Consider the following 27,492-nt stretch of genomic DNA (forward strand, 5'->3'; position numbering starts at 1 on the left):
ATCAAACTATTCTGACATTTAGGGGGGAATTTGATTCAATGGAGGAACCAAACAACCTATTTGGTCCAATTTTAGTAAAATTGATTTTCGTTGGTTCAGCATCCCGCACTTTACCCCTAAAATCACTCTTCATATATTCTCCACAAATCTCCAGACAGATTATACTTCAGAATCAATTTTCGGTTTTGGTGCAGTCCGGAGGTAAATGAGCATCATTGACAAGGTATAATAAAAAACACCACCATGCCTCCATGCAACTGTTGTTTAATGAAACAATTTTGATAAATAACACAATAAAATAAAATATTCATACAATGAAGGCAAAAAAGACAAGACCCATTGTTAGCTATAGCAATCAATTTCAAATAATATAGGTCAACAGGTATACGTGTAGACATGTGGTTTTCTCCTTCCTTTTATAGTAATTTCTATTTTAAAAAAATTAAAAAAATGCTGTGTCTATCCACGTCATGATTGGAATTTATCTTTCAAGAATACAATGTACATTGATCTTAGATTTTACGATATAATTTTCGATAAACTACCTGTGGAAAACATGAAAATAGAAACGTCTTGGTAAAAGCCCTATCTTCCTTTAAAATACATCATGATTCCAAGCACATGTCCCCTTTTCTACATGACATGTAGCACTGCTATTACAAAATACTGATTATGTATGGAAAGTGAATTGATGTGAAAGCAAACCTTGATCTTTAATCTCGTACTGCTGTCATCCGTCTGTCCCACGGTGCCATTTGACCTTGATCCAACATTACCATCCCTATTTTCCTGTAAACGGTTGATTGAAAACAAACAGGTCCATTAAAGAGAAATGCCAGTAGTTGCAGTAAACACTGATTTCATGAGAAAGTCTGTAAAACCAGGCTTAATTGTCAGTATATCATTGAGGATCTAGATCTGGTACAGTTACATAAACTAAACTTTGTGAAATCTTGAAATCTACGCTGAAAAATGTTCACGCTGAAGATCACCAACACAGATAAGCGCACGTGGGACAGTGTACTATTATTGCTTTGAATGTCGGCCCGACGCTTGACACAAATCCTGTGCTAATTTGCTGATTTCTCAGCAATTACACAATTTCTTCCAGAATCCTTTGGCACATATTTTTTATTCATACAAACAGACAGTTTGGTGATCATTATATTAAATTCTGTAAAAAGTCATTTTGAGATCGTTCCCAAAACTGGAATTTACCTTTAAGGTCAATAACAATTCATAATCACCCCTAAATGATTGAAAGGATTGTGGTATGCACAACTCTGCATAAGGACATTCCTACATAGATCTCCTTTACAAAGATAAAACATTCACTTGTCCATATATCACAGAAAGACACACAAAAAATAACACTGCTTTCATATCTTCAGTAGATGTAACTGTGTTGGGTTTTTCATTCTTTTTTTTTAATATTCAATTTATTATGTGAAGAATTCAAGAAACGATTTTGCTAAATATATTCAACGAATCCTATAATTTTGTATTCAATGCACACACAAACATACATATACTTTATACTACTTCCCTGCTTGTACACACAATTCCTTTTAGAAAACTGTAAGCTTTCTCCTTGAATTTGGAATTATTCACTTGTAACTATAGATAGTGCTTATGATAATTTTGAATTCTTCTCAATGATAATATTAAAGATTTTTCTTATCAAAATTCGATTGAAAATAAAAATTTTGAGTGAAAAACATTGAATATAATTAGAATGAGCTGTTTGTCATGTATACAAAAAAGATCCAAAATATTTTATGAAATCATTGCTTTTAATCTTGACAGAAGATATCACAAAACTTGAGAATATATATTCTCAATATCATATATGCTAGTTATATTAAGTGTTAGCAAGATGACTAGAGTACCCAATACATGTACATGTGGTTGGCTATTTTTACACTGACAACCTTCCAGGAATCACAACAGCTTTACGAAGCTTGAATTAATTGCTCCCTGTCTTCGATTCATAAATTCCACATGCACTGAAGCACATACTATACGGTCGGGTCTCAACCCACACCTACATGTACATCTGGCAGGTTTATATCTACTCTAGATGTACACTATAATTGTTTCTGTTTCTCTGCACCCCCTCCCACTTCCTCACTGTCTGTCTGTCTGTCTCTGCCTGCATTTCTGTCAGTCTGTCTGTCTATCTGTCTGTCAGTCTGTCTGTTCATCTCTCTCTCTCTCTCTTTATCTCTTTATGTGCTGACCAGTCTGATTCTCGCTTCCATTGATTCTTACTTTAATACAAAGAGTTGCGATTAATCCGATCAAATCACAACTATGGATGGCCAGCAAAGTCAACATATGAAATGCATGTTTGTTCAAAAAAATTCTAGATATAAATGAATATCCATAAATTTATTGATTTCTTGACAATTTGGTGTGTTCTCCTTTGTTTACAAAGGACATTGTGCAAATTTTTTGTAGAAAAAAATTATGACACTGATGGATTTCCATAGAGTTATTATTGATCGGATCAATCATAACTCTTTGTAACACAGTGCCCTGGGCCCCATCTTACAAAGATCTACGATTGATCCAATCAATCGTTACTATGGACGGCCAGCAATGTCAACATCTAAAATGCATGAATATTCAATGTTTTCTAGATATGACGTAAATTACATACATCCATTGTTTTCTTGACAATTTGGTGTGTTCGCCTTTGTTTACAAAGGACATTTTGAAAATTGTATGTAGAAAAAATTATGACACTGGTGGACTTCCATAGAGTTACGATTGATTGGATCGATTGTAACTCTTTGTAAGACGGGGCCCTGGGCCCCGTCTTACAAAGAGATCCATCAGTATCATAATTTTGTTTACAGGAAAATAGCAAAATGTGAACACACCAAATTGTCAATGAATTTATGGATATACATTCATACCTAGAACAATTTTTAAACAAACATGCATTTTATATGTTGACTTTGCTGACTTTCTATAGTTACGATTGATCAGATCAATCGCAACTCTTCGTAAGACGGGGCCCAGGTCTGCCTCTCTCCTGCACCTCTACCCCAATCCTCTCTCTGCCTCTCTGTCTGTCTCTCTCTCGTCTTATCTATTCTATACCTTCCTCTACCTATGATCTCAATTGTTGCATTATATTCTTCATTGTCTAAATCATCTTCCTTTTATCTCTACCTTCTCCACCCTCTTGTGGCCTCCCTCCAAGCCTTTACCCCCACCTCTCTTATTGTATCCTAGACCTCCATGTGTTATCTGATAACTCCCTCTCATAAAAGATGCACACAATGGGGTACTTTAAAATCAGCTTGCTTTAGCGCATCCTGGGAGTGATAACTGAATTATACAGACGACACATTATATTTCTTCTCAATGCCCGAGGCCGACTGAAACTCCATACGGTAGAGATTGCTCAGGCGCTTTTCCACCGGCTTTCTGTCATGTGCTGCCACACATGTTTGAATTACTAATGGAAATAATTTTCTGAAGATTCTATACCCCTGGAGAGGGAGTATTTGACATTTTTAATGGGAAACAGGTTGGAAGATGGCTTGAGGATAAGAAAAACGCTATCAAAATAAGCATATTTTACCTAAATACATACAAAATGTATCTTTCCCATGAAGGTATATAATATACTAAAATTGGTGATTGCATATTACATGAATGCCTTCAACGCAACCAGATAGCGTTATCATTCAACCTGGACACCACCTAATAGCATATATTTCTGGTTTTGAGACATCGTTGATTCTACTGTCAACCTTTGTTTTAAGTTATGAAATCAACAACAATCTACCTTAGTATTCATGTATAATCAATTACATTTGATTCAATCATTTCAAAATTTCAATATATTTGATATATATATACTCAATTAAAGCTTATAGCTTTAAATGACAACAATCAAAGATACTGTCAGCATAACTTCCATCAAACACAGACAAGCTTACCTCCATGTAACCGCCCATCTCCTTATCCCGCTGCTCCATGAGCTTCTGGAGTTTGATGACCCTTGCCTCGGCTTCCACCACCTTGGATCGCATCCTGTCCATCTCCTCCTGGTCCCCTTCCAGCTTCTTGGTGTTTAACCCTTTGCTCTGGAGCATCTCCAGCAGTTTCTTGATGCTCTCGTCCCTGGCCGTCAAGGTCTGCTTCTGGGTCTCGATCCTCAGCTCCATCTCTTCCAGGGTCTTGCGGAGAAGGAACACCTCCCTGGAGACCCTGTCCCGCTCTGTCCTGAGACCGTCCACCTCGTGCTGCAGGTGGGCCACCGTCCCCTGCGAGGAACCCCCGTTTGGGACATCACCGTTGGGCGAGTGTCGCAGGTTGTGTTCCCGATGCTGGAGTTGTCCCTTCAGCTCCCTTATCGTCCTTAGGAATTGCTGTATGAAGTAACCAGAATGGAAAAGAAGAAATTTAAAGTTTGTCACCTACACATATCCTACAAGTCTGTGAACACCTGTGTAGATGGGATTTTCTCAGAGCATTGGGATATACATATAACATCAATGTTCTGAGGAACAAAGCTTTGAAACTTCATCGGGCAAATGTCAAAGTTCAAAGGGGAAACTGACAAAAAGTTTGTTGTAAAAATAGCAGAAAAATAATAAAAATATTGCCAAAGGTTTGATAAAAATCCATCAAAAAATAAAAAAGTTATTAGAATTTCAATTATTTGATTTGTGACGTCATATGCGAGCAGCTTTCCTACATATCATATGGTGAATAAACAATGAAATGCATTTTTCTCAGAAAAATGCAAATGGTTTTTATTGTATCTTCAGTATATCAATAGACAAATCATTTCACACCCGCTCCTAAAAACCAAACAAAAATAAGTCATCAGGAACTATTACAAAATTGAAATTTATGCATTTATATTACATATCTTACAGGGCAGCTGCTTGTTTATGACGTCACAAATCCAAAACTTAAAATTCTTATAACTTTCTTAATCTTTAATGGCTTTTCCTCAAACCTTCATCAATATTTTTTATTATTTTTTCTGCTATTTTTAAAACAATTTTTTTTCAGTGTAAACTTCCCCTTGAAGTTCCAAGTACTGAAGTTTGTTAAGAAAAACTACCTCTCTGTTTATATAAATCAATATGGTAAAATAAATTTTTACAAATAAATACCTTTATCTTCTTAACAATTATTGGTAATGTAAGTGTAGGCATTTGATTAAACTACCTGTATAACTCACATAAACAATAACCCTCTTTTCGCCCATTTAATTTTTTTTCAATGAATGTACATTTAATATACAGACATATCTTGGTGTCAGATATAATTTTCCTTTGCACAGTGAAATAGAACAGCAAGTTAAATATTCATTTCACTACATCATGAAAGTTCAAATTTTTCACTCAAAACCTTGAGGATCAAACCATTTCAGGCATTGTCACTGCTGCCATTCAATAGGATGACTGAGAGTAATGAGAGAGAGCCTTGTGTAATTTGTTATGGAAATCAGACAGCATCATTAGTCTCTTAAATACCATGTAGACTCTTAATCAATTTGGTCAAAGCAGTCTATGGAGAGAACATGGCACTTCCACAAAACAATCTCGTCTAATTAATACAAATGACAGTTGGATAAGGAAATACACACTATTAATGACTTCTTGCTCAGGCTATTTCTCTTTTTATATGAGTAATGTACTGTATTTAAGTTCATACTTAAAGACTAATCTCATAATTACATGCATGTATGTATGGCACAGATACTATACTGTACATATTGATAATACTGTCTCTTACTGTACATAGGTACAATGTAAATAAATTGAAAAATGAGCAGTTTCATAGAACAGTCTTTTTTTTTCTTCCCCTGATTGCATGAGGGCTTGAAGTAATATCTTGCAACTAAATTCAAAACACCTGTTATTTGAAATAATTGTCTTTTTAATCAATAGATAGATATTCTACATCTGATAACTTGCATACCCTCTATCATCTCATCTTTTGAAATGAATGAATTAATAATAAATGGAAGAACTGATAAATGAATGGATGAGTGGATGGATGAATGAATGAACATAATAACTCTCACACTCACTCACTCACTCTCACTCATTCACTCACTCACTCTCACCAGGGGTGTGAGTGGTCACAAATAAACAGATCTGAAAAAAGCTGAAACTTGTAGAAAAAGTCTGAAATAGAAAGAGCTCCCATACTTAATAGAAAGAGCTCCCATACTTTTTGTACAGAGGAAAGCCCAAAATAGGCTGAAATTAAGCTGAAAATCAAAACGAAAAAAATCTGAAATCAGATAAAAATCTGAACTCTCACACCCCTGTCTCACTCACTCACTCACTCAATCTCACTCACTCACTCACTCTCACTCACTCACTCACTCACTCACTCACTCACTCACTCACTCTCATTCACTCACTCACTCACTCACTCTCACTCACTCACTCACTCACTCACTCATTCACTCACTCACTCACTCACTCACTCACTCACTCACTCACTCACTCACTCATTCACTCACTCACTCACTCACTCACTCACTCACTCACTCACTCACTCATTCACTCACTCACTCACTCACTCACTCTCACTCACTCACTCTCTCACTCACTCTCACTCACTCACTCATTCACTCACTCTCACTCACTCACTCACACTCACTCTCACTCACTCACTCACTCACTCACACTCACTCTCACCCACTCTCACTCACTCATTCACTCTATAAAAATTAGTATACAATATCACATCTCTGAAAAAAACCCAGATATGGTCATGGCTGGAGGAAAGACCACATCAAAGAGCACATCAGATTGAGGAGGAGTGGGTTAGAAAGTAAAAGAAGACAGAGTGATGAGAGGCAGATTTGATATGAAATGAAATGCTAAAGGTTATTAATTAAAATCTTTAGGAGTCAATGGCAAGCACACAGAGGCAATGATTGTGAAGCGTGCATGTTGTGACATTGGATAGCAAGTTGATGGTGGTGATGATGATGATACATGGAGCAACCCAATACCCAGGAGCATCTAGTGATCTTTAAATTGCGGTTGATACCTATCACAGTGGTAGACATACCACTTAAATCCAATATCTAAGTGAAGGACATGCCACTTCAATCCACTATTCAAGTGAAAAACATACCACTTAAATCCACTAAAGGAAGACAAAGAGAGCGATCTTTATGAACAGGTGGTCTTTATAAATGGGTTCTGGGGTCCGTTGCAGAAAGAGTTGTGTTTAAACGCAAGTCAAAAATCAATCGCAAGTCCGAAATGCGTGCTGTTGATTGGTCGAAAATCAAGTTATGCATGATTTTAAGAGTTGAGATTGATTGCAACTCTTTCTGCAATGGGTCCCTGGTGATACATGTTTCAGTGGGAAAATTCTACAAAGAAAAACAAATTTACGATCTTTATAAACAGATGGTCATTCCTTAAAAGTATTCGCTAAAACTGGTGGGAGTGGGAATGTTTGCAAAGCTACATTTAAAAGCAGAAGCTTATTTTACTTTTCTTTTAACATTATAATGAAAATTATGATTCTTTTTCTTTAATTTTTTTTCAAATCGAAATCTGGATCCCTTCCTACATGTATGAACTTTTAAAAACTTTATCATATTCAAAGAAACAACATTAATTCATGTTTGTGATGTCCAGTAATGTCAGTTTGCATAATGATTTTTAGATTTAGAAAAGGATTAAAAGCTAGTTAATTTCTCTGATTTGTAGCAATGGAAAGCACCCATTGCTTCACTCTCCCAAAACAGAATTCTTGTCCTCTAATGTTCCACCCAGGAAAAATGTGACTTTTGACCCTTCCCAGAAGTACACGTCTTGAAGTTTCAAACCGATTTACGCCGCACATTGTGATGTGATCGATGAGAAATGAAACTAAGCCTGTATCATTTGATATGCACGACCTCCTTACATCACATAAATGGGTTTCAAATCCAGAGCTGCACGCTGGCTACCTATTTAACAGAGCCCTACTACGCTGCCACATAGCAGGAGTATGGGAGAGGAGAGTGAGCAAAGATTATAATGAAATTCTTGTATTGATCTGGGTATGTGGCGTTGAGCGGTCGTATTGATCCTCCTATTTCTGGCTAATCCTGCGCAATGGTGAAGGACATGGTCCCATATCACTCAGCCTGCATACATCCGATCAGCGTTAACAACAGGACAGTATGCCGAGTGATACGCACTTCAAAGGGGAGTGCTCGGAAAGGTTCAATCCACGAATGACTTGTAACAGTACTTGACGTTCACTGATGGCAAGGCCACAACCTCGAATTCAAAGAACTGTCTCTCGACCATAAGGTTGCTAATTACTTATGTACAGATAGACAATTTTTACTACAATCATGTAAATTAGGTATATCATTAAAAAAAACCTAGCAAATGGCTTGCCCAATCACTTGACAGGAATAGGGACTGTTTGTACACTCTAATAAATGACATTTTCATAAAAAAAATATTTCCCAACAGGGCATTTGGGGCCCAAATCCCAAAATATGAGATCAAGTTTGGCATGTTAGATATTTCAACTCATTTTGTTACAAAAATGCCCCTAAAAAGGGGTAAAGATCCAATAGGTTCAGCAGCACCCTGCGATCAGAGAATCTCAGTATCCCCTTCTAAAGGCGTAAGATAATAATATGATAGCACAAATTTGACTGACCTTGCATTCATGTACTAAATGATAGAATACTTGAAATCTGAATATAATAGATAAAACTTGATATGTCTGTTACATTAATAAAGCAATAACAGGTTTAATTAATACTTAATTGTACTAGAATTTCAATCTACATTTATAGTAAAAAATGTCAATGTGCATTATTTAATATTTGATATTTATTTAATATATATTTTTTAATAATATTGCTATACATGTATGTGCAATTTATTAATCAATAATATTCTTTCAACACATCTTATCTTAATACAGATCAATTGATAAGAATGTAATAATTCATTACATTGTTGTACCTTCTTCATAATCAAATAAATAAACTAATTTCTTAATTACGTTCCGTATCGAATAAATCAACCTGGATGTTATCATTTTCTATCCTCTGCTTGCACCCATATATAAACCAAAACACAAATTGTGATGCATGGTCTGGTAAAGTTCATTTCCTCGACGGTAAATCACTGCATTATCCTACGCCTATCACGGTTCATGGGCACACATGCGACCTAATGGATGGAGATGCTTAAGTGTGGCTGTACATCTCATGAACCTATTGGGCACGTTCATCAATAATTTGTGCTCTTATCCCCAAAAATGTCAATTACATGTTTCGACTATGGTTTATGACTACCGTACTTTTCTTCGCATACCTGCTGTGCATCAGTTATAGGCGATGGACGTGTAATGCTGAAAGTGTGTGAGGGTGTGTGTGTGTGTGGAAATCCCATATGCCCTACTTTCCTTCCATTTGCCAATTGCAAAGACGATACTCTTAATCAACTTTCCTCGACTTTTCCACTCTAAATTCGAGAACACTATATTCATTGAGGTGCTCTGATTCTAATGTAATTCTTATTTTTTTTTAAATGATTTCATGTTCACTATCAGAAAAAAAACATACTTTAAGAATAAAATCACATACTCCTTTGCACGTATGATAATGCAAAACTAATGCATTCTATTAACAGGAGTTTTTCAATAAAAAGGTTTTAAAGATAAATACCAAGTATGCATAAATTAGCTTCAGATTTCTCAGTTAATTTCTGTGAGGGTGTGTGTGTGTGTGTGTCTCTCTCTCTCTGCCTCTCACTTTCTTTCACTCTCTTTCCTCTCCTACTCTCATTGACCCTTTCCTTTTCTTTGTAAACAATAACAGACAGGGAGATATCAGATCAAATAATCAAAGACGCACAGCATCAATGAATATCCAGTGTGGCATTTACTTAACCGTCATCAGGGCACATCTTCCAAAGACAACATGCGGTGCTTCACAGCCATGACAGTGTCCCATCTGATGTACCCATCAGATATGGCGAAATGATGATCATGCTTGGCAGGTGGACAAATAACCCTGAGATGAATAAATCCGCTCCCAACACATTCCCATAATGCTTCCTTTCGCATGTGAGCGAATCCAAACACTTCCGATCTCAATCCATGTTCATGCATCCATTCCATGGGTGCGTTTATCCCTCATTTTCGAAGACAGAATGAACATTTGCCATTTTGAAACATACACACGTATATGGTGTTTCAGAAAGAACACATAGGCTGATATGCTCAACCATAGGATTAGGAGTTCAGAGAACATATACTGCGCATGATACATAAGTGGCATACAAAATAGTCTGATAAATCTCTATATAATCACATTTTAAAGCAAAACATTCTATGAAAAAAGCATTCTCTATCCGCTTTAACATGAAAAAATGAGAAGAGACTAGTAGAGACAACAAAAAACCTTTTTATGAAGGGCCTTTCTAAGAGCTCATCCTGGTCAAAAAGATTGAGCTACATATGAAGACCATAGGGCCGTCTGCACCAGCCCGAGTTTTCAAATTAGCGCGCTATTTCTGATCCCGCAAACGATCCCGATCTGAACAATCTCGAGATTATTTGTAATGGAGACGCAATTATCGCGCTAGTTCGTAGGATTAACCTCGAGATTGCAATCCCAATTCCCAAGTCAACTTGGGATTATTTGCAAAATAGCACGCTATTTACGAATTATCCTGCTAATTCCAAAATAGCGCGCTATTTACGAATTATCCTGCTAATTCGCAGTTGCAGACGCACTCGGGATTTTTTATGCACGGCGTCAGACCATAATGCATCGATGCCTCGCTTGAGCAGGAATCGCTTTTCTTGCGATGGTGGAGACAGGGTTTCTTGAATCTCGAGATTAATCGCGAAGAGGGCCGATCGGGCTAAAATCTCGAGATTGAGCAAACTCGGGCTGGTGCAGCACCGCCTATTGTGACATTTTGAGTAACATTCCGTGGGAATGAGGTGTCCCAGGCACAGGGGGAAGAGGATATATATGATGGATTTGGTACTGATAAATGATGATTGAAGCCAAGGGATGGAACATTACTACACAATGTATTCACCTTTGATTTTAGGAAGCTACTTGAAGTTGCATCATGCCTTAGACAACATGAAGATGAAATTTCCTGACATTCTGACTTTAAATCTTTTTATGAATCTAAAAATGGGAAAAGCAGAATCTAATGGAATAGTTGCATACAAAACCTGCACACAATTCCACAAGAACAAATCCTTTAAACAGAACTGCATTTCAAAAACTATAGGAAATTGGGAATCGCATGGGTGGTTAGACCTATATTCATAACATTACCGGTATATTTGTACATGCTAATGAAAGATAAATTTTGTGAGGAACATACTTTATAGGCCTACAGAAACATCTGAGTACCTCAAGAATTCATATATATACAGAAAAAAAGACTGTGGCATAGTTTTAAAAAATCTACATACTTATCACAATTTCTATTATAGCATGATTTTTAGTTTTTAATCATTTACAACGTCTTGTTGGTTTTATTGAGGAAGAAAGTAATAAATAAATTATATCTAGGCCTAGATGTAGTCTTTAAAATCAGCATCATTGACAACTGAATGACATTGATATTTGCATCAACCAAAATGAAATCTTCTTTCACGATTCATATTGATTGTTTATATCATGTACTATGTACGTCACATACCTAAATCATAGAGTCTGTAATAGCTCTATGCCTAAATCCGAGCAATTTCAGCATATTCATGATAAACAACAAATTTTTTGCAAGGTAACCTACAATGGGTACCATTCATCACTTGGTTCAATGCGTGGTATAGCGATTTAGACTTCCAGAGGCAGTGGCCATCACGAAAAACACAGATTCTCCAACACCAGAAACATGGTAGAACAATCACTTTTGACATCATTCCACACACATAGCTGATGATGACTCAGTAGTGACGATGGCCACAATGCATCCTTTCTCTTGGAAAACCTTTCAAAATTTCCCAGATTCAGCTTGCGTTGTACTTGTAAACAGTACTGTGACATAGAGTGTATGTTTACATTGCAGAAACTACGTCGTGAACCTGTCATGCAGAATGCATCGAGATTTCAACTTCATCTTGAAATCAAGCGTTTTACCTCTCCAAACAATAAAATCAAGGGTCTCTATGCAAATCAAGCCTATTGTATTTTGCTATATTTTCTTATTTTCCCTTTTTTCCTATATCCTCATTTATCAAGATTGTTCTTCCAATCTCTATTCTTACCACATTCTAGCCTAAAATCCTTACTACAATCTTGCAGAATATTTCATAAACTTTCCTTCCTTCAAAGTGACAAGTTATCAAAATAGTTTTGGTATATAAAAAAAAAAGGTTGTTTGAACGTTGATCATGATGGCAAGAAGATTAAAATATTACTCAATGAATTAAATGTAATTCTTTTCAAAACTGACTGCATCTGTGTGTGCTTTTTTCAGTTTTATTGATGCTCATGGTCATGGTTTGAATTAGAACATGCAGAAATGTACTAGGTGGAAGTTTTCCAGTAAACTCATGCAATAGGTAGATGAATAAATACAATGTATGCCTTGCACAATGTGTATGTACATATATGCACTGCATCATGGTTCATGTGCCTTCGAACAGGGAAAAAACACCCTCAGATTCACAACTCAAAGGCCTGTATTCTGACGTCAGGCTTAATTTAGACCATAGTCTATAAAGTCTGTGCTAAAATTATCAATAAATTATTTAATATAAACATTCTGTTTATATTAAATGTTTCTTATGTTTACTATTTTGTTTCCCTTTGCTTTCATGAAAAATACTTCAAAATACTTCAGTTATCATTCCAAGACAATTTGGGTGTCAAATTGGATGTGTACTGTTAGGGATTTGTGCCCTAATTGGCTCTCCATAGTTAAACCACAACTTTAAACCAGGGTGTCATTTAAACCTGAGTTCAGAATACGGGCCATTGACTCCATAGATAAAACTCTTTTCTGACCTTCTGCAAGCACCATCAAGCGAACGAAAAGAGAAACAAGCAAGTTTGCATTTGTACAGAATTCTGGATAAAATGGTGCTAAAAACTTCCAGGAATAACCCTCTTTTCCCATCATAATCACTTGTATTCCTCACATCAATGTTAATCTTAAATCTTCTTTTGGGCATTGCCTGCATGGATATCATAATACAACCTGACATTTATCAGATGATCACTTCACATGATATCAACTATGAAAATGATATTACATTGTGGAGTGGTATGAGAATATTCATGTGACAAAATTCCTATAAAGTAATGAGCATTATGCAGGCAGTTCCATGTATCATGCTTTAATGATTCATAAATTCACAGAACAAACATAAGTAATGAGTAAATCTACATCTACTCGAGATGAGCAATTTAACCATATAATGGAAATAACTGAAGGCTCCAACATCATTGGATTTTGTGATGACTCAGGTCATACATGTATTTTAGAACCAATTGTGGACTAAAAAATATTCTTCTACTAGAGTGCAAGTTCCATAGTTGCTTTTTACTAGTTGCTTTTAACACTATCAGGAGATTTATGCACATTATATGTTTGGAATCTCTTCAGATTTTTGTTAGTAAGCAAAAGCTTTACAAACAGCGTTATGAACCACCACAGAAGTCCTATAAAGTACTACATATATAGTAATGGGTATGTATACTATTCCATGTATCAAGCTTTTAATGGTTCATAAATTTACAGAGCAAACATAAGTAATGAGTGAATCTACATCTACTCGAGATTGGCAATTTAACCGTCTAATGGAAATAACTACAGGCTCCAACATTGCTGGATACTGCGATGACTCAGGTCGTATTTTAGAACCTTAATGTCTCAAAACACATTCTACTACAGTGCAAGTTCCAACAGTTGCTTTATTTATAATGCATTGTTATGAATCATCAGGAGATGCATGTACGTGATATGTGTACGATAATCATGCATCAAAGATATTGGGAGTTCTTTTACTGGTGACTACACTGCAAAAACTCCGGTGTTGATTTAACACCAGCCCGGAATCTATATATGTCCACACCAGAGAAGTGTGAAACAACACCAGTTCGGTTTTGGTCTAACACCAATTAGTATTAAAACAGCATTGGTTTGATTCCTAACTGGTGTTGTTTCAATACTTCTCTGGTGTGGTCATATCTAGATTCCGGGCTGGTGTTAAATCAACACCGGAGTTTTTGCAGTGTACTGCTTCACTTCACCACATTAGATATTCATGTATACTCTGTAATGATGTTGTCAGAAGACATTTTCAGCAGTGAACTTCTTTGTTCCAAGTTACATGGTACTTATACAATGTATGTACAATGTTTTCTCCCATCAAATAATGGGCAAATGGTCGATGAATGAATGAAAGAATAAATAAGCAAAGCACAAATACATTTTAAAAGAATCAACAAATAAAAAGGCCATGTTACCAGACACACCCTGGGTGCACAGGAGTGTGTCCAGACGTTTTGCATTTGCGCTATAACATACAGTTGATAGTCCATCGTGTCGGTGCAAGAATGCCCTTAATACGCAATGCACTTACAAGTGCTGCTAAGGGCGTATTTGCATGCATGAGATACACGAAAGTGTGGTATTAAAGGTGTTCTTACACCGACACGACAGGTATTGTAGACACAACACTCTACAACCCTGCTCTACAAGAATGAAAATTGACCATAGTTGGATTAATTGGGCAACGAACATTCCAATCATTCGTTTTGAACAATCAAAATACACAAAAGGGCTTGGTCACTCTCATGGATGATTTTCATTGTTAATGCGTGTCTTCTGAGAATTGAACATACATGTATAAAAGACTTTTAATAATATCTCATTATACCATATGCTTTGATGTGTTTGATCTCATTAGCATTAATTCACATTTCAACTAAGATCGTTGTAACTATGTTCATGCCTGGCTACCGGAAATACTTCCCAAATACCGAACATCTAACCTTCACAAGATACCTCATGGATACCCATTAATCCATCTTTAATATAATCCCTATCATCCCATCCGGCTGATCCCAAAACATTTCAATGCTTTAAAAATTGCACTTAAAAAGATTTTAGAGGTTCCACAACTGGGCGCCTTCATCATTTAATTTTGAGATTTAAGAGTCTGAAAGCCTATTTGAGTCTAGCTGTCTCTTATACCTCGGTCACACTTGCTCTACGGCGGCCCGAAAACAGCCGTTTAAAAAATTTTTTGTACCAGCTACATATAGGTGGTTTGAATAAGAATAAATAAAACGGCCGTAGGCCGCCGTAGAGCATATGTGACCGAGGTATTATGCTCTGTGCTATGAATCACAGAAGAAATTCATGTCTTGTTATTACAACCTTTCCAGGGCGGACTACAATTTATGAGGTATGTGCTGTAATAATCATGCATTTGGTAATCACCCCAATGTTGACATTGTGCATCTCCTGCACTACATGTGTATAGTTGTGGGATGTCTGATCTGAATGATGCCTCTAATAACTCCCACCACTCGGGTTGACCTCGTGACCTCCGTCTCATCCTATTCATTCCATCTCTGTAGGGAGTCCGACTTTGAACTACAACTACATGTACAGCAGCATGCACTCGGAGTACACTGGAAATATTTCTCATATTCAGCATCTCATCTGTAATTTGTCGCCATATTTTCATTACGAGCATCATAATAAAATGAAATTTGAGAACTACACCTACATATAGTTAGACATAAACTGGATGCATCTTCAAGTAAAAAGTTATACTACTTTTAACATTTTTAAACTAATTAAACAGAACACAAGGATTATTAAAAGAAATTATGACAAATCTTTGAAATTGATACACAAGTACATGTACTACATGGTACAGTGGATATTCGAAGTACATTTTAAAATATATATACCTTTTTCCTGGATATCTCTAATCCATATCATTATCTCCTTCTTACATGTCAATCTCTCAGCCTTTATATGAGCCATGTTGCAATGAATGTTTGATCCCTTTTCAGGGCATATCTCCAGTTATTATTCTCTCTTCAAAATGCAAAAATAATATGAGAGACATAGAAGTATGTAGGACTTAAGTCAAAGTTTAAAGGACAAGTCCACCCCAAAAAACAGTTGATTGGAATAAAAAGAGAAATATCCAACAAGCATAATACTGAAAATTTCATTAAATCGGATGTAAAATAAGAAAGTTATGACATTTTGAAATTTCGCTTAATTTCACATAACAGTTATATGCACATCCTGGTGTGTATGCAAATGAGGTGACTGATGACATCACCCACTCACTATTTCTTTTGTATTCTATTACCGTATATGAAATATGACATTTTCCTATTTTCTCCCCCTTGTCATGTGAAATCAAGTTTTATTCCTCCCTGAACATGTGGAATTCACATTTGTTTAACATTATGTTGTTCAGTCAAGTTTTACATTATTGTCAATTTTGTAAAAATTGAAATATTGTACAATTTAAACAATAAGAAGCAAAAGAAATAGTGAGTGATGGACATCATCAACTCTCTCATTTGCATATCACTGAGTTGTGCATATAACTGTTTTGAGAAAAATAAGCGAAACTTTAAAATGTCATAACTTTCTTATTTTACATCCGATTTTGATGAAATTTTCAGCGTTATGCTAGTTTGATTTTTCTCTATTTATTCAAATCAACATTTTTCTGGGGTGGACTTGACCTTTAAGAACGGCTTTCCCTGCTGCATGTGAGCTTCACCATTTGATACCAACATCTTTGATGTTGCTGAATGATTGATAAGACAAATTCATCCCGCCTAATCCTACAGTACAACACAGTACATGTACCACATCATCTAAATTGGTATAGGGATGCAAATGTACAGACACTCTAAATTCATGGATTTGAAATCAATCCAGACAGGCTGTGAATAGTGTCCAGTCGAAATCAGGATTAAGGTTTAAAGATTTGGATTAAAATCATTTGATATTAAAAAATAAATCTTTAGGGTTTAATCATTCTAAATCCAGAGTTCGGCTGATCACTATCCACAGCTGATTGCACAGACTATCTAATTGGATAAAATATTAAATTGTATCAATGTGACAAATGAGAAATTTACCTTATTTTCATGATGAAATCTTATACTATTATCAATCTATTTCTCTCTTTTACCAAGATAGGATTTAGACCTACATGTACAAGTGAGCAATACCAGTTACTTATCTGTTTGTAACACATATACTAGAGCTCTGCCCCCCCCCCCCCCCACCTAAAACAAAAAAACTATAAATGACTGTTGTTCTCACCTTGGACCTAGTAGGTCCATGTTCTAACTGTCAACCTCGAAACAAAATGTTGCTCATATCATGGACCTACTACTACTCTGAGTTAGTACTGTAGGTCCATGCTCATATTGATATCAGCACTCCCCCCCCCCCCTTCTCCCTGAACTCTAAGCTATGCCGTTCTTTCAGCAGCAGCCGATCGCACCAGTCTGAACAAGCTCTCAGCTGAACTTGACAAACCTGCTACTTCTGGCATTTTCATGTACTCGCTGAGCATGATTCCAACACTTGAATGGGACGAATGAGGTCAACACTCTCTAACAACCTGCACTTGTTATTTAGTTTCTAAATTTAACTCCCATCAATATTGATGAGTGACCCAAGGGACATAGCTGGAAACTCAAGGCTACTTGCACACATGTATGTTTTTTCATTGGTGCATGCATGTCCTTGGCATGTCAAATAGTGAAATGTTAATTATGGAATAAACTTCAATCATGGTTATCCTAATCTAATTGACAATTATCATCAACTTTTATCCATTGAAAATGTAGGAATAGAATATTCTCTTCATCATCTTCCGGCAAATTAAAAAGAAGATTGGCCTATGCATTAGATGCCATACAAGGGTAGGCTTTTATCTACATGTACATGTAACTGCAAAGAGACTAGCAATTTTTTTATCATCTGGACATGTGTACTGTACATGTACACCTAATGCAGGGTTTATTCTGGCTATGTTTACCGGGGCTTCCCAGAATAATCATGTCTAAAATTGATTTAATTACTTGTTTGAAAATTAAATCTGATTATACACAGTACATGTACATGTAGGTAAATGCAGGATCTATTGAATAATAAAAGCTCTTGGACATTACAGACTGTATTTAATACACGTACGTCATTTAATGACCAAATCAGTTTCAGTTTCGCAATTTGTAATTACAATTTCCATAATGCATTCTTGAATTAGAGTTTGGCCAAGGGATCATATCTCAATGGACCTGTAGGCTCCAGATGAGCCCATCTGCAGAGAGCTGTAACTTTTGGTGGCCACAGCTGAGGGGGGGGGGGGGGCTTCCACATAAGACAAAGACAAACAAAAGCACTTTTAAAGGCCGTCTGCACCATCCCGAGTTTTCAAATAAGCGCGCTATTTCTGATCCGGCAAATTATCCCGATCTGAAAAATCTCGAGATTGTTTGCAGTGGAGACGCAATTATCGCGCTAGTTCGTAGGATTAATCTCGAGATTGCAATCCCAAGTCAACTCGGGTTTATTTGCAAAATAGCGCGCTATTTTACGAATTATCCCGCTAATTCGTAGGTGCAGACGCACTCGAGATTGGACTCGGGGTAATTTATTCATGACGTCAGTCCATAATGCAATTCGCGTTCCACTTCCGCCTTGGTCAAAACATAAACACGTGCGAAAGTCTCTTTTATACACGCGAATAGACATTATCGCGAATAGCGTTCATCAATTCCCCAATCAGCAACGATGGTGTCCCAACAGTGAATGGATTTTGGGAGAGACCAGACCTATGGATATGGGGGAGGCGCTCATTTATCGACGATGGTCATAGTCAATAACAGCAGTTGGCCTTCGCAAAATGTGAGCAAATAGCATTCTTTCCTCCTCCTTTTCTCTCTCCGTCTCTCTCTGTCGTTGCCTCCTTCTCCGCCATCATATTTAACGAAGAATACATCACTTCTTCACTCGCTGAGCGCAGCTGAGCTGAGAGGATTGTTGCATATAACACTTGTCGAATTCGGCGAAAGTGCTAGAGTAAGGAGTAGCCTCCATGTATTTGATTGCATATCGCGGGAAGTTATTCAAAAGCGCGGGCCGTTAAAACTCCAAGATCCGAAAGTGCGCATGCTCGGAATATTGGGCTTGTTGCCTCGCTCGAGCAGGAATCGCTCTTCTTGCGATGGTGGAGACGGGGTTTCTTGAATCTCGAGATTAATCGCGAAGAGGGCCGATCGGGCTAAAATCTCGAGATTGAGCAAACTCGGGATGGTGCAGCACCGCCTTTAGTGGTTTTTGTAATAAGCCATGTCGGACTGTAGCGATAACACTTCTCGGTCAGTGATTGCATGTTCCAGATGACAAATACCCCTTTCATAAACCCAATTATGCGGCTAATAGCAGCATAATTTGGTCGTAAAATCTGAGGAGGACCAGAGTTATTCGCATTATTTTGATGCTGCAATTATCCGAATAATAGCAGCATCGGGACAAGATTTTGAGTTTATGAACATATTTCCAAATAATGCGGATAATTGCCATGGTGCGGTCACAAGGTCACCCTTTTCCAACACAATCGCATCGGAGGGGGCGTGTCCAGTTGTCATGACGATTATCCGCCTTTTTCAGGACGGGCGCTCGTAAAAATAATGCGGATAATTTTCGGAGTTTGTGAACGCAATTTTTATTGAATTATCCGCATTACTATTAGGCGGCTAATTGGAGGATAGGTTTATGAAAGGGGTATCAGTTTGTCACTTTGAAGAATTTTGTATTAAATGTTTATTTTTCGATGAGTTGTATGTACAAGGCGTATGATTTTATATTTTGTATAATTTTGAAATGTAACTTCGAACATTGCTTTGAAGCAGATGTCATTGAATAGGGTTTTAATTTGCATGGTTTGAAAACCAAGCATGGAAATGAGACATTATAGTCAGCACGAAGCTGTTGCAAAAAGGGTTATCAAGCCTAAGGCTTCCTTTATATATTCATATTAGATTGTATTCTTGTTTCTGAAAGCCTCTAAAAGCATCTGATCTAAAATTATGTGCAAGTATCAAATCAACATTGTGTGAGCCTCACTAATTTCCGACTCAGAGATTTCTTTAGCCCAAGGAGCATATAAATGACTTACGACATCCAAATCATTTCGTGATTACTCCCTACACGAAAATAAAATAAAATGCAATTACAGCAACATCATGTACAATGAAGTCTTAATTTTGGCTGATTGATTATCCAACATGTTACAAAAGACGAACATTCCAAGAGATCCATTAATTATACCCAAGGCCTGCATCTGACTTGGTATGGAAATGATCCTAGAGTTTATTGCCTGGCGTGTATAGAAGGCAATCAACATTCAAGACGATATCTCGCTTCTATCTATCTTGAACCCTGAACAACAAGGATTAACTCATCAATAACAGATGGCCTGTTTATTCATGGAAAGTGACCACTGCTAACGACATGCAGGCTGACAGCCACAAATAAGCTAACAAGACAGGATCGATGTACAGTTTTTGGTGCAGAATTACAACGTTGCCATCAGAAAGAATATAATTTGTAGAATGTTCTGTCAGGTCAAGCACAAACTCAATAATGAAGATGATAACAATGATGATGGTGATGATGAAAGACAATAAATAAGATGATGGTGATGATGAAAGACAATAAATAAGATGACGATGATGAAGATGATGATTATGATATAATAGTATCATTGATAATATAAGTTATTTACTATTGTTATTATTTTCATCATCATCATTGCCATCATCATCTCTAATTATCTTTAATTGTTTTACTATGGGCTTTGGATATGTATGCCCATCTATGACTGAGCATACTTTTTGATTGAACAAATCAAATTTCATCCTTCGAGGCCACCATCGTTCAATATCAAGCAAGCTAGCTGCTAATAATGGTCGCATGTGTTTTTGTATCAATAGGCCTTTTTTTTTATACTGATTTATGCAAATGCAGCTTAAAGTCTTTTTATGCATATATACTGTATCTAAACCTACACACACATGTGCATGTACAAGATATGATTTGAATCCACGAATTCAAATGCAATGTCAATAAATGCGCTACTGTCGGTGATAAATCAACAGCGTTTGAGCCCCGTTTGAGCACATACATAATACATGTATGCCTTCATATCATGATTGGCCCGATGGTAAAATATAATTTTCATAATATATATCTCATCACAGTCTGATGCACATGATTTCATGCAATATATGATGAGTGTATCAGTTTCTCTCAAGCAAAACTGCTCCAATGAAAGGCACCAATATCATCTCCTACTGTGCCAGAATATCACCATGGTCTGCTATACACATGGACTCTGAAAATAGAAGGGGATTGTTTTAGGCCAATTGGAGGTCACTCTAATGGATGATGCCAACACCATCGTGGAACAAGGAGTAATGTAGCAACGTGTACATGAACAGACTGTGGCTATAATCAATATGACATATGCTACAAAATGAATGACTTTTGCTTAATACCATGAGCCGCAATTTTCTGCATACTTGAAACTGGAACAAAATAATAAGGTCTGAGTACATGTATGAAGTGCTATATGCTTTCATCGGCAACATTTATATATAACACATGAAGCCCAATTACCCAATGTTTATTCAATCAAACCACTTGTCACACAACATTTTCCATTGAAATTAGAAACGAATTACAAAATTCATACTTAAGTTCAGCATGTACAGAATGCAAATTTATGCGACTTCTGTGGAAGGAAGTCACTGCAGATTTCAAATGTTACAAGGGGTGTGCATGTGTAATTTTCTTTATCTTAATACCAGTGGCGTACCTAGGATTTTCCACAGGGGGGGGGGGGGGCAAAACCGTCCGCCAAAAAATTTGACAAGCAAAAAAAAAAAAAAAGAGGTCTTCAATCACATATAAAGGATTTCGTAGCAGAAAAAAAATTGACAAGCAAAAAAAAAAAAGGTCTTCAATCACATACATGTGTATAAAGGATTTCATACCATAAAAAAAGTTGAAAAAAAAAAATAAAATAAAAAGTTTTCAAGCTCGTCAGGGGGGGCAAAAAAGGTCTTCAAGCTCGTCAAGGGGGAGCAAAAAGGGTTTTCAAGATCCTCGGGGGGGGGGGGGGGGGGGGCAGGGATACGTCCTTTGCATGGGTTGTGACTCGTCAGGGGGGCAGTCTGCCCCCCCTGCCCCCCCCCCCCCCCCGTAGGTACACTAGTGCTTAATACATATAAAAACAAGGTGGTTCACAAATCATGAGTCGCGCCTGAGTTCGTGATCAATAAAATATGCAATATGATTTTATTTTAGCCCTAGATGAACTTTGACCTTATGATCCTCATGAACATATAGTGTGGTATTTATGGATGGCTCAGAATGGAATACCAGAAATATTCCAAGAGTTTGGGCAAATATTGGCCCTAACAAGTGGAATATTTCTGGTATTCCATGAAATAAAGCCTTCCAATATAATTATCATCATCTATCCCACCCCCCCCCCCCCCCCAAAAAAAAGAGGGGAAATTTGATTGAACAAGTCATATCACTTATCACATTATAGAATCATCACTTCATTAAGATCAATTGATGAAGACCAAAATACGCGTTTTTAATGCATCGCTAAAATGGTCTATATAGATTCATGACAATACCCAATGATGATTTGTATCAAGTATAAACACATAATTGATTCAGAAATTAAGAAATGAGAGAAAGTTGAACAAAACTTAAACATTTTGTAACAGACCAACAGACAAACATTAAAAGTGATCTCTAGGTCTCTGCCGAACTTCATTCAGGCAAGACAATGTTAATATTAGATAAATTATATCAAGGAATTGTTAGCAAAATTTGCAATAAAAAGTGCATAAATTTTGAATATCTTAATAGGTTGTGGAAGGGCACCGCCCCCACACCTTCCTGCTGCATAAAAGGAGAAAGAAAAATAAGGTCAAAACAAATTAAATGTCTGTGAGCCTACTGAGGAGAGATATGTAAGTACAATGTGCACCCCAATGCAAACAAATATTTCCATTCTTCGCATGATACATCAAGGGCATTTTCATAAACTTTTTACAAGAATAATTCTGGGCTTCTCTTGAATAGCACTAGCACAGTAAAAATTGTGTTGAATTCAAATATACCTTCCTAAAGTAAGATTGAACAATTCTGTTTTTCTTTAAAAAAAAAAAACAGCTACGTGTAACATGGTATTGTTGTCTTGAGTATGGTATTGTGAATCTGACACCACATCTAATACTTCCCTTTTGGCAATATGTATCGTAGCTCGCAAAACAGATCATGTATATGATGTAGGCCTACATGTATGTGCTGCAAATGCGATTCTCATAAAAACAAATATAACCAAATTTAGGTACATGTAGTTTAATACAAGTTCCGAACTTCCTAGGAATGAAATGGTTTATAAATGCTTCTAGTGGTTTATGTATTTTTCATTCCAATTTGCATAAGAGATTTTAAATTTCTTATATTCATAGATCTTTCTGTTACCATTAAGTAGTACATGTATGCCAACAAATACAGTAAATTTCTACTTCGATTATACAAATATACTTGACGATCAGTAATGTTTGGTTCAGGTAAAAGCTGCGGCTCCATCAGTCAGAGTTTTGCGAACTTTTGAGATTCTCATGCAATCAGTAGGTCCTACTCAGTCTGTGCGATAAATCTTGAGGTTCAAACTTCAAAGAAACCCCATCTCCACCAGCCCAAGTTGGGGGAATTCTATGGAATGTGACATTGGGCTCTGCAGAATGTATTCTACTGGTTTAAGATTTTAATAACTTGCAATGGTACATAAAGTACTATAATACCATGAATAACTTTAATAAATCCTGTGCTAAAACCAGATTGCATCTCCACCTTTGATATAGGCCTCCGGGGGGGGGGGGGGGGGGGGAGAGTCAAATGTATTGCTGTAGTGTACACATGCGTGACCAAATTATTTCCAAACACCCCCTAAACAAGTTTTTTCTCTGTGTGCAAAATAACCCCCTAAACAAGTTTTTCACGGCCTTTATTTACACATTTTGGCCCCTAAACAAGTTGTGGCCAGAATATGACCCCGGGGAAAAAACATACCCTATAAAACACGTTTGGCTAGTCTTTAAAAAAAAGCTTTGGAAAAAAATACCCTAAATACGTTTGACCCTGCGATTGACCACTGACCAGTCTTTCAATACCACCCCTTTTCTTGAAAATCTGTGTTTTTATACCCTTAACGAGTGCACGCGCGGCCCGCGTCCAAAACTGAAAAAACACCCCTTTAACCCTTTAGCACCTGAACCGCCCGAGACCGCCCTTCCTATTACACACTGAACCGCCCTTAACCGCCCGTACGTTTTCTTTGCGCTATAGTATCTCTTGTCTATGATTTACCGTGTTAATATTGCGTGTGCATACCGTATAGGTTGGCTGCTACATAGATCTGCATAGAAAAGTGTATGCTCCTATTGAGTATAATAGAGAAAAACCGATTGACATGCATCGGTGGGTAGCAAGTTCCAGACTGTTGCGCAGTCGATCTCAGCAAAGATGGCTGCGTCCATGTCTCGGAAAACCACTTACTTCGCCGAAGAAGCTCGGGCCTTGCTATATGTTCATCAAAACGTTGGATATCACACAGAGTGACATCTAGATGTGAGTTGGAATTAATTTTTGACATATTTGATCCAAGATTTGGCGAAAACTTTAGTATTCTGTCAGTGATACTTTACATTTTTTTGAAGGCGTGGGACTGGGGCGGCTGAAACCCGAACTTTTGGTTTTTTTTCTTCTCGCTCTGCAAACGATTGTCAAAGGTCAATATTCGTACATCTGATTGAACTTTGCCATGTACCATTCTATTCAACAGGTCCTATGCTACAAAATAAATATAACTTGTAATGAACAAAAGTAAATTTATAAAAAAATATTTCAATTTGTTTCGAACAATGCCTACTTATTACCAGTTTTATTGTTTCCTCCAGTGAGTAATTGCCATTATGCATAGGAATCTGTAGGTGCTATAGGGTTAAAGTTTAAACATGTGTTTTTGGTCACGCATGTGTACAGCAATATATTTGACTGCCCCCCCCCCCCCCCCTAGGATAGGCCTACAAGCTGCTGGGGATAATTTGCAAAAAAGCTTGTTATTTTGCAAATAATTGTGACTTGACTACAGAGTAAATTCTTCAGATTAAGCCAACAAACTATCCCGAGCTTATGTACATGTAGTTGTGCCTTCATTAAGAATAATCTCAAGATTGTTCAGAAATACCTAGATAACTTCTAAGTTTGGGGCTAATATAGATGGACCAAGTATTTACTAAACAGGTATAATTCTTTGTGGCATTGACCATTGTATGTAAATTGTAAAGTCTGATAATCCCACAGAATCACTGATGGCTAAACAATATCAAAGGAACACCTGTACTCTCCAATGAAGCATGACCACTAAATCAACAATTCATCAAATCAAATGCATGAATGAATCGCCCATTAACACAGCCGCAAATTATTATCTAATTTCATAATATGTCTCAACTCTTGTAATTGCATTGTTTGAAGGTGAAGTACTATGTCACATGCACCAGCAGATCTGTGCACATACATACATGTAATATCAAATTTAAATGAATCATGTGGCATGGGAGTAAAGTTCACCTCCTGCCTTATTTACTCTGTTATTTTTTTATTTTTTTATGATTTTGTTTTCATATTGCTGAATGGTTTCAGTCTTTCAATTAAAAGGGAAATAATTGGGTTGCTTTTTGTATTTGGTATGATCTAAATTCCTGTATCTGCATAGGCCTATATTTAACAATGTTTAGGGCTCAAAGAGTGTATTCACATACAAGATTGCAATTCATTGTATTTTGATTCAGTTTAATGAAAACTTGCGCAAAAAATGGCTATACTATCATATGAAAGAATGCAATTAATTTAAAGAAGCAGACCTTTCAAGACTTGACAAGACAAAAGAAGGGATTTATGGATTTCAAAACTTGTGATTGGTATAGAAAGGCTTTTCAAATTGATACGTTGAATCTTCGATGTCACTGTGATAAAGTGCATACATGTAGCTACTTTCCCAATGAGGTTCAATACACTAGATGATCATTCAATGACTAAAAATAGAATCTAATTTTTCAGAATATGATAATGATCAAAGAGATGCAGTTAAAGACATTTTTTTTTTGTGGAATACAGAAATATGATGATTACAGATAATATGGACAATATCTCACCATGGACCTTAGGTCCATGATCTCACTACCTGAGCAAAATAAGAATAATAATAACGCAGTTCTTGTATAGCGCATATCACATTATGTCATAACGTCCCTATGCGCTTCCAAAGGACTTGGATATTATTACCCTGGCTTTAGCCCCCCAGCCTTTTACAGTGCGGTGGCATTTCAAGAAATATATTCCTGCCAGGTACCCATTCACCTCACCTGAGTTGAGTGCAGCACAATGTAGATGAATTTCTTGCTGAAGGAAATTACGCCATGGCTGGGATTCGAACCCACGACCCTCTGTTTCAAAGTCAGAAGACTAATCCACTGGGCCACAATGCTCCACATTGCATAATGATCATAAGTTTTGTATTACAATACAACATCTTGTTTTATAAACACAACAGAAACACATATTAAAGAAAGGAGAGACAGTCTTTCAGCTGTTGAAGGGGATCACATCTCCAACAGTGACCCCAACAAGAGATCATATCCAATGGGCCATGATCTACACATTCCAGGGTACCTGCACTTGCAGCTTTAGCTTTAACCTTCAAGGTATTACCAATAATTCTGTCACTAGATGGTACATTTATTTTACACTATGATTAATACTTGGGTCATACAATTTTCTTTTAATTGCAGACCTTGTTGTTCTGGTACATGTATACTTGTACAAATAGGCCTACATTATATGTGGGTGATTGAATAATACCTGCCAGCATTTTAGGCCTATATTTTTTGTAAACATGTTTGCGAGTATTATCGGCACTACAGCACCATCCCACCTAGCAGTAGCATATTATTTTGATTTATTTTGGTGCAACTTGACCTCACAGTATCCTGAAAAATGCAAATTTTAATCATGAATGAATGCATGAAAGAATGAACAAATGAAGAAAAAATGATAAAAATAGAATGACATCAAAACTAATGAAATAAAATGATTTCAAACAAATAGATTGAAAAAATAAACAATTGAACAAAATTGAAAATATATTACAAACCTAATTCAATAACACAAAGAATAAAATCTCAATTTAAGGAATAAACTTTCTAAAACAATAAAGCATTTAAATAAAAATGTGATCAATGGAATTAAAACTTCTGATAAAAACTAACAACTGCATCTATTTTCCTTGATTTCAGTGATTCATTATCCTGTGTGCATAAATAATTGACAAACTGTCTAG

General features: G+C 36.6%; 1 protein-coding gene across 1 annotated transcript in view; it reads right to left on the reverse strand.

The window, feature by feature from the left end:
* Positions 1-27,492, reverse strand: part of LOC129255937 (ELKS/Rab6-interacting/CAST family member 1-like) — a 67,865-nt gene that overhangs the window by 36,832 nt on the left and 3,541 nt on the right. Inside the window, exons 2-3 of the mRNA XM_054894253.2 lie at positions 3,957-4,388; positions 706-789 (exon numbers count right to left, since the gene is read on the reverse strand). Of these exons, the coding sequence (XP_054750228.2) occupies positions 706-789; positions 3,957-4,388 (516 nt within the window). The remainder of the gene's footprint in view (positions 1-705; positions 790-3,956; positions 4,389-27,492) is intronic.

The sequence above is a fragment of the Lytechinus pictus genome, chromosome 3 (genome assembly GCF_037042905.1).
Source record: "Lytechinus pictus isolate F3 Inbred chromosome 3, Lp3.0, whole genome shotgun sequence".
NCBI classification, from domain to species: domain Eukaryota; kingdom Metazoa; phylum Echinodermata; class Echinoidea; order Temnopleuroida; family Toxopneustidae; genus Lytechinus; species Lytechinus pictus.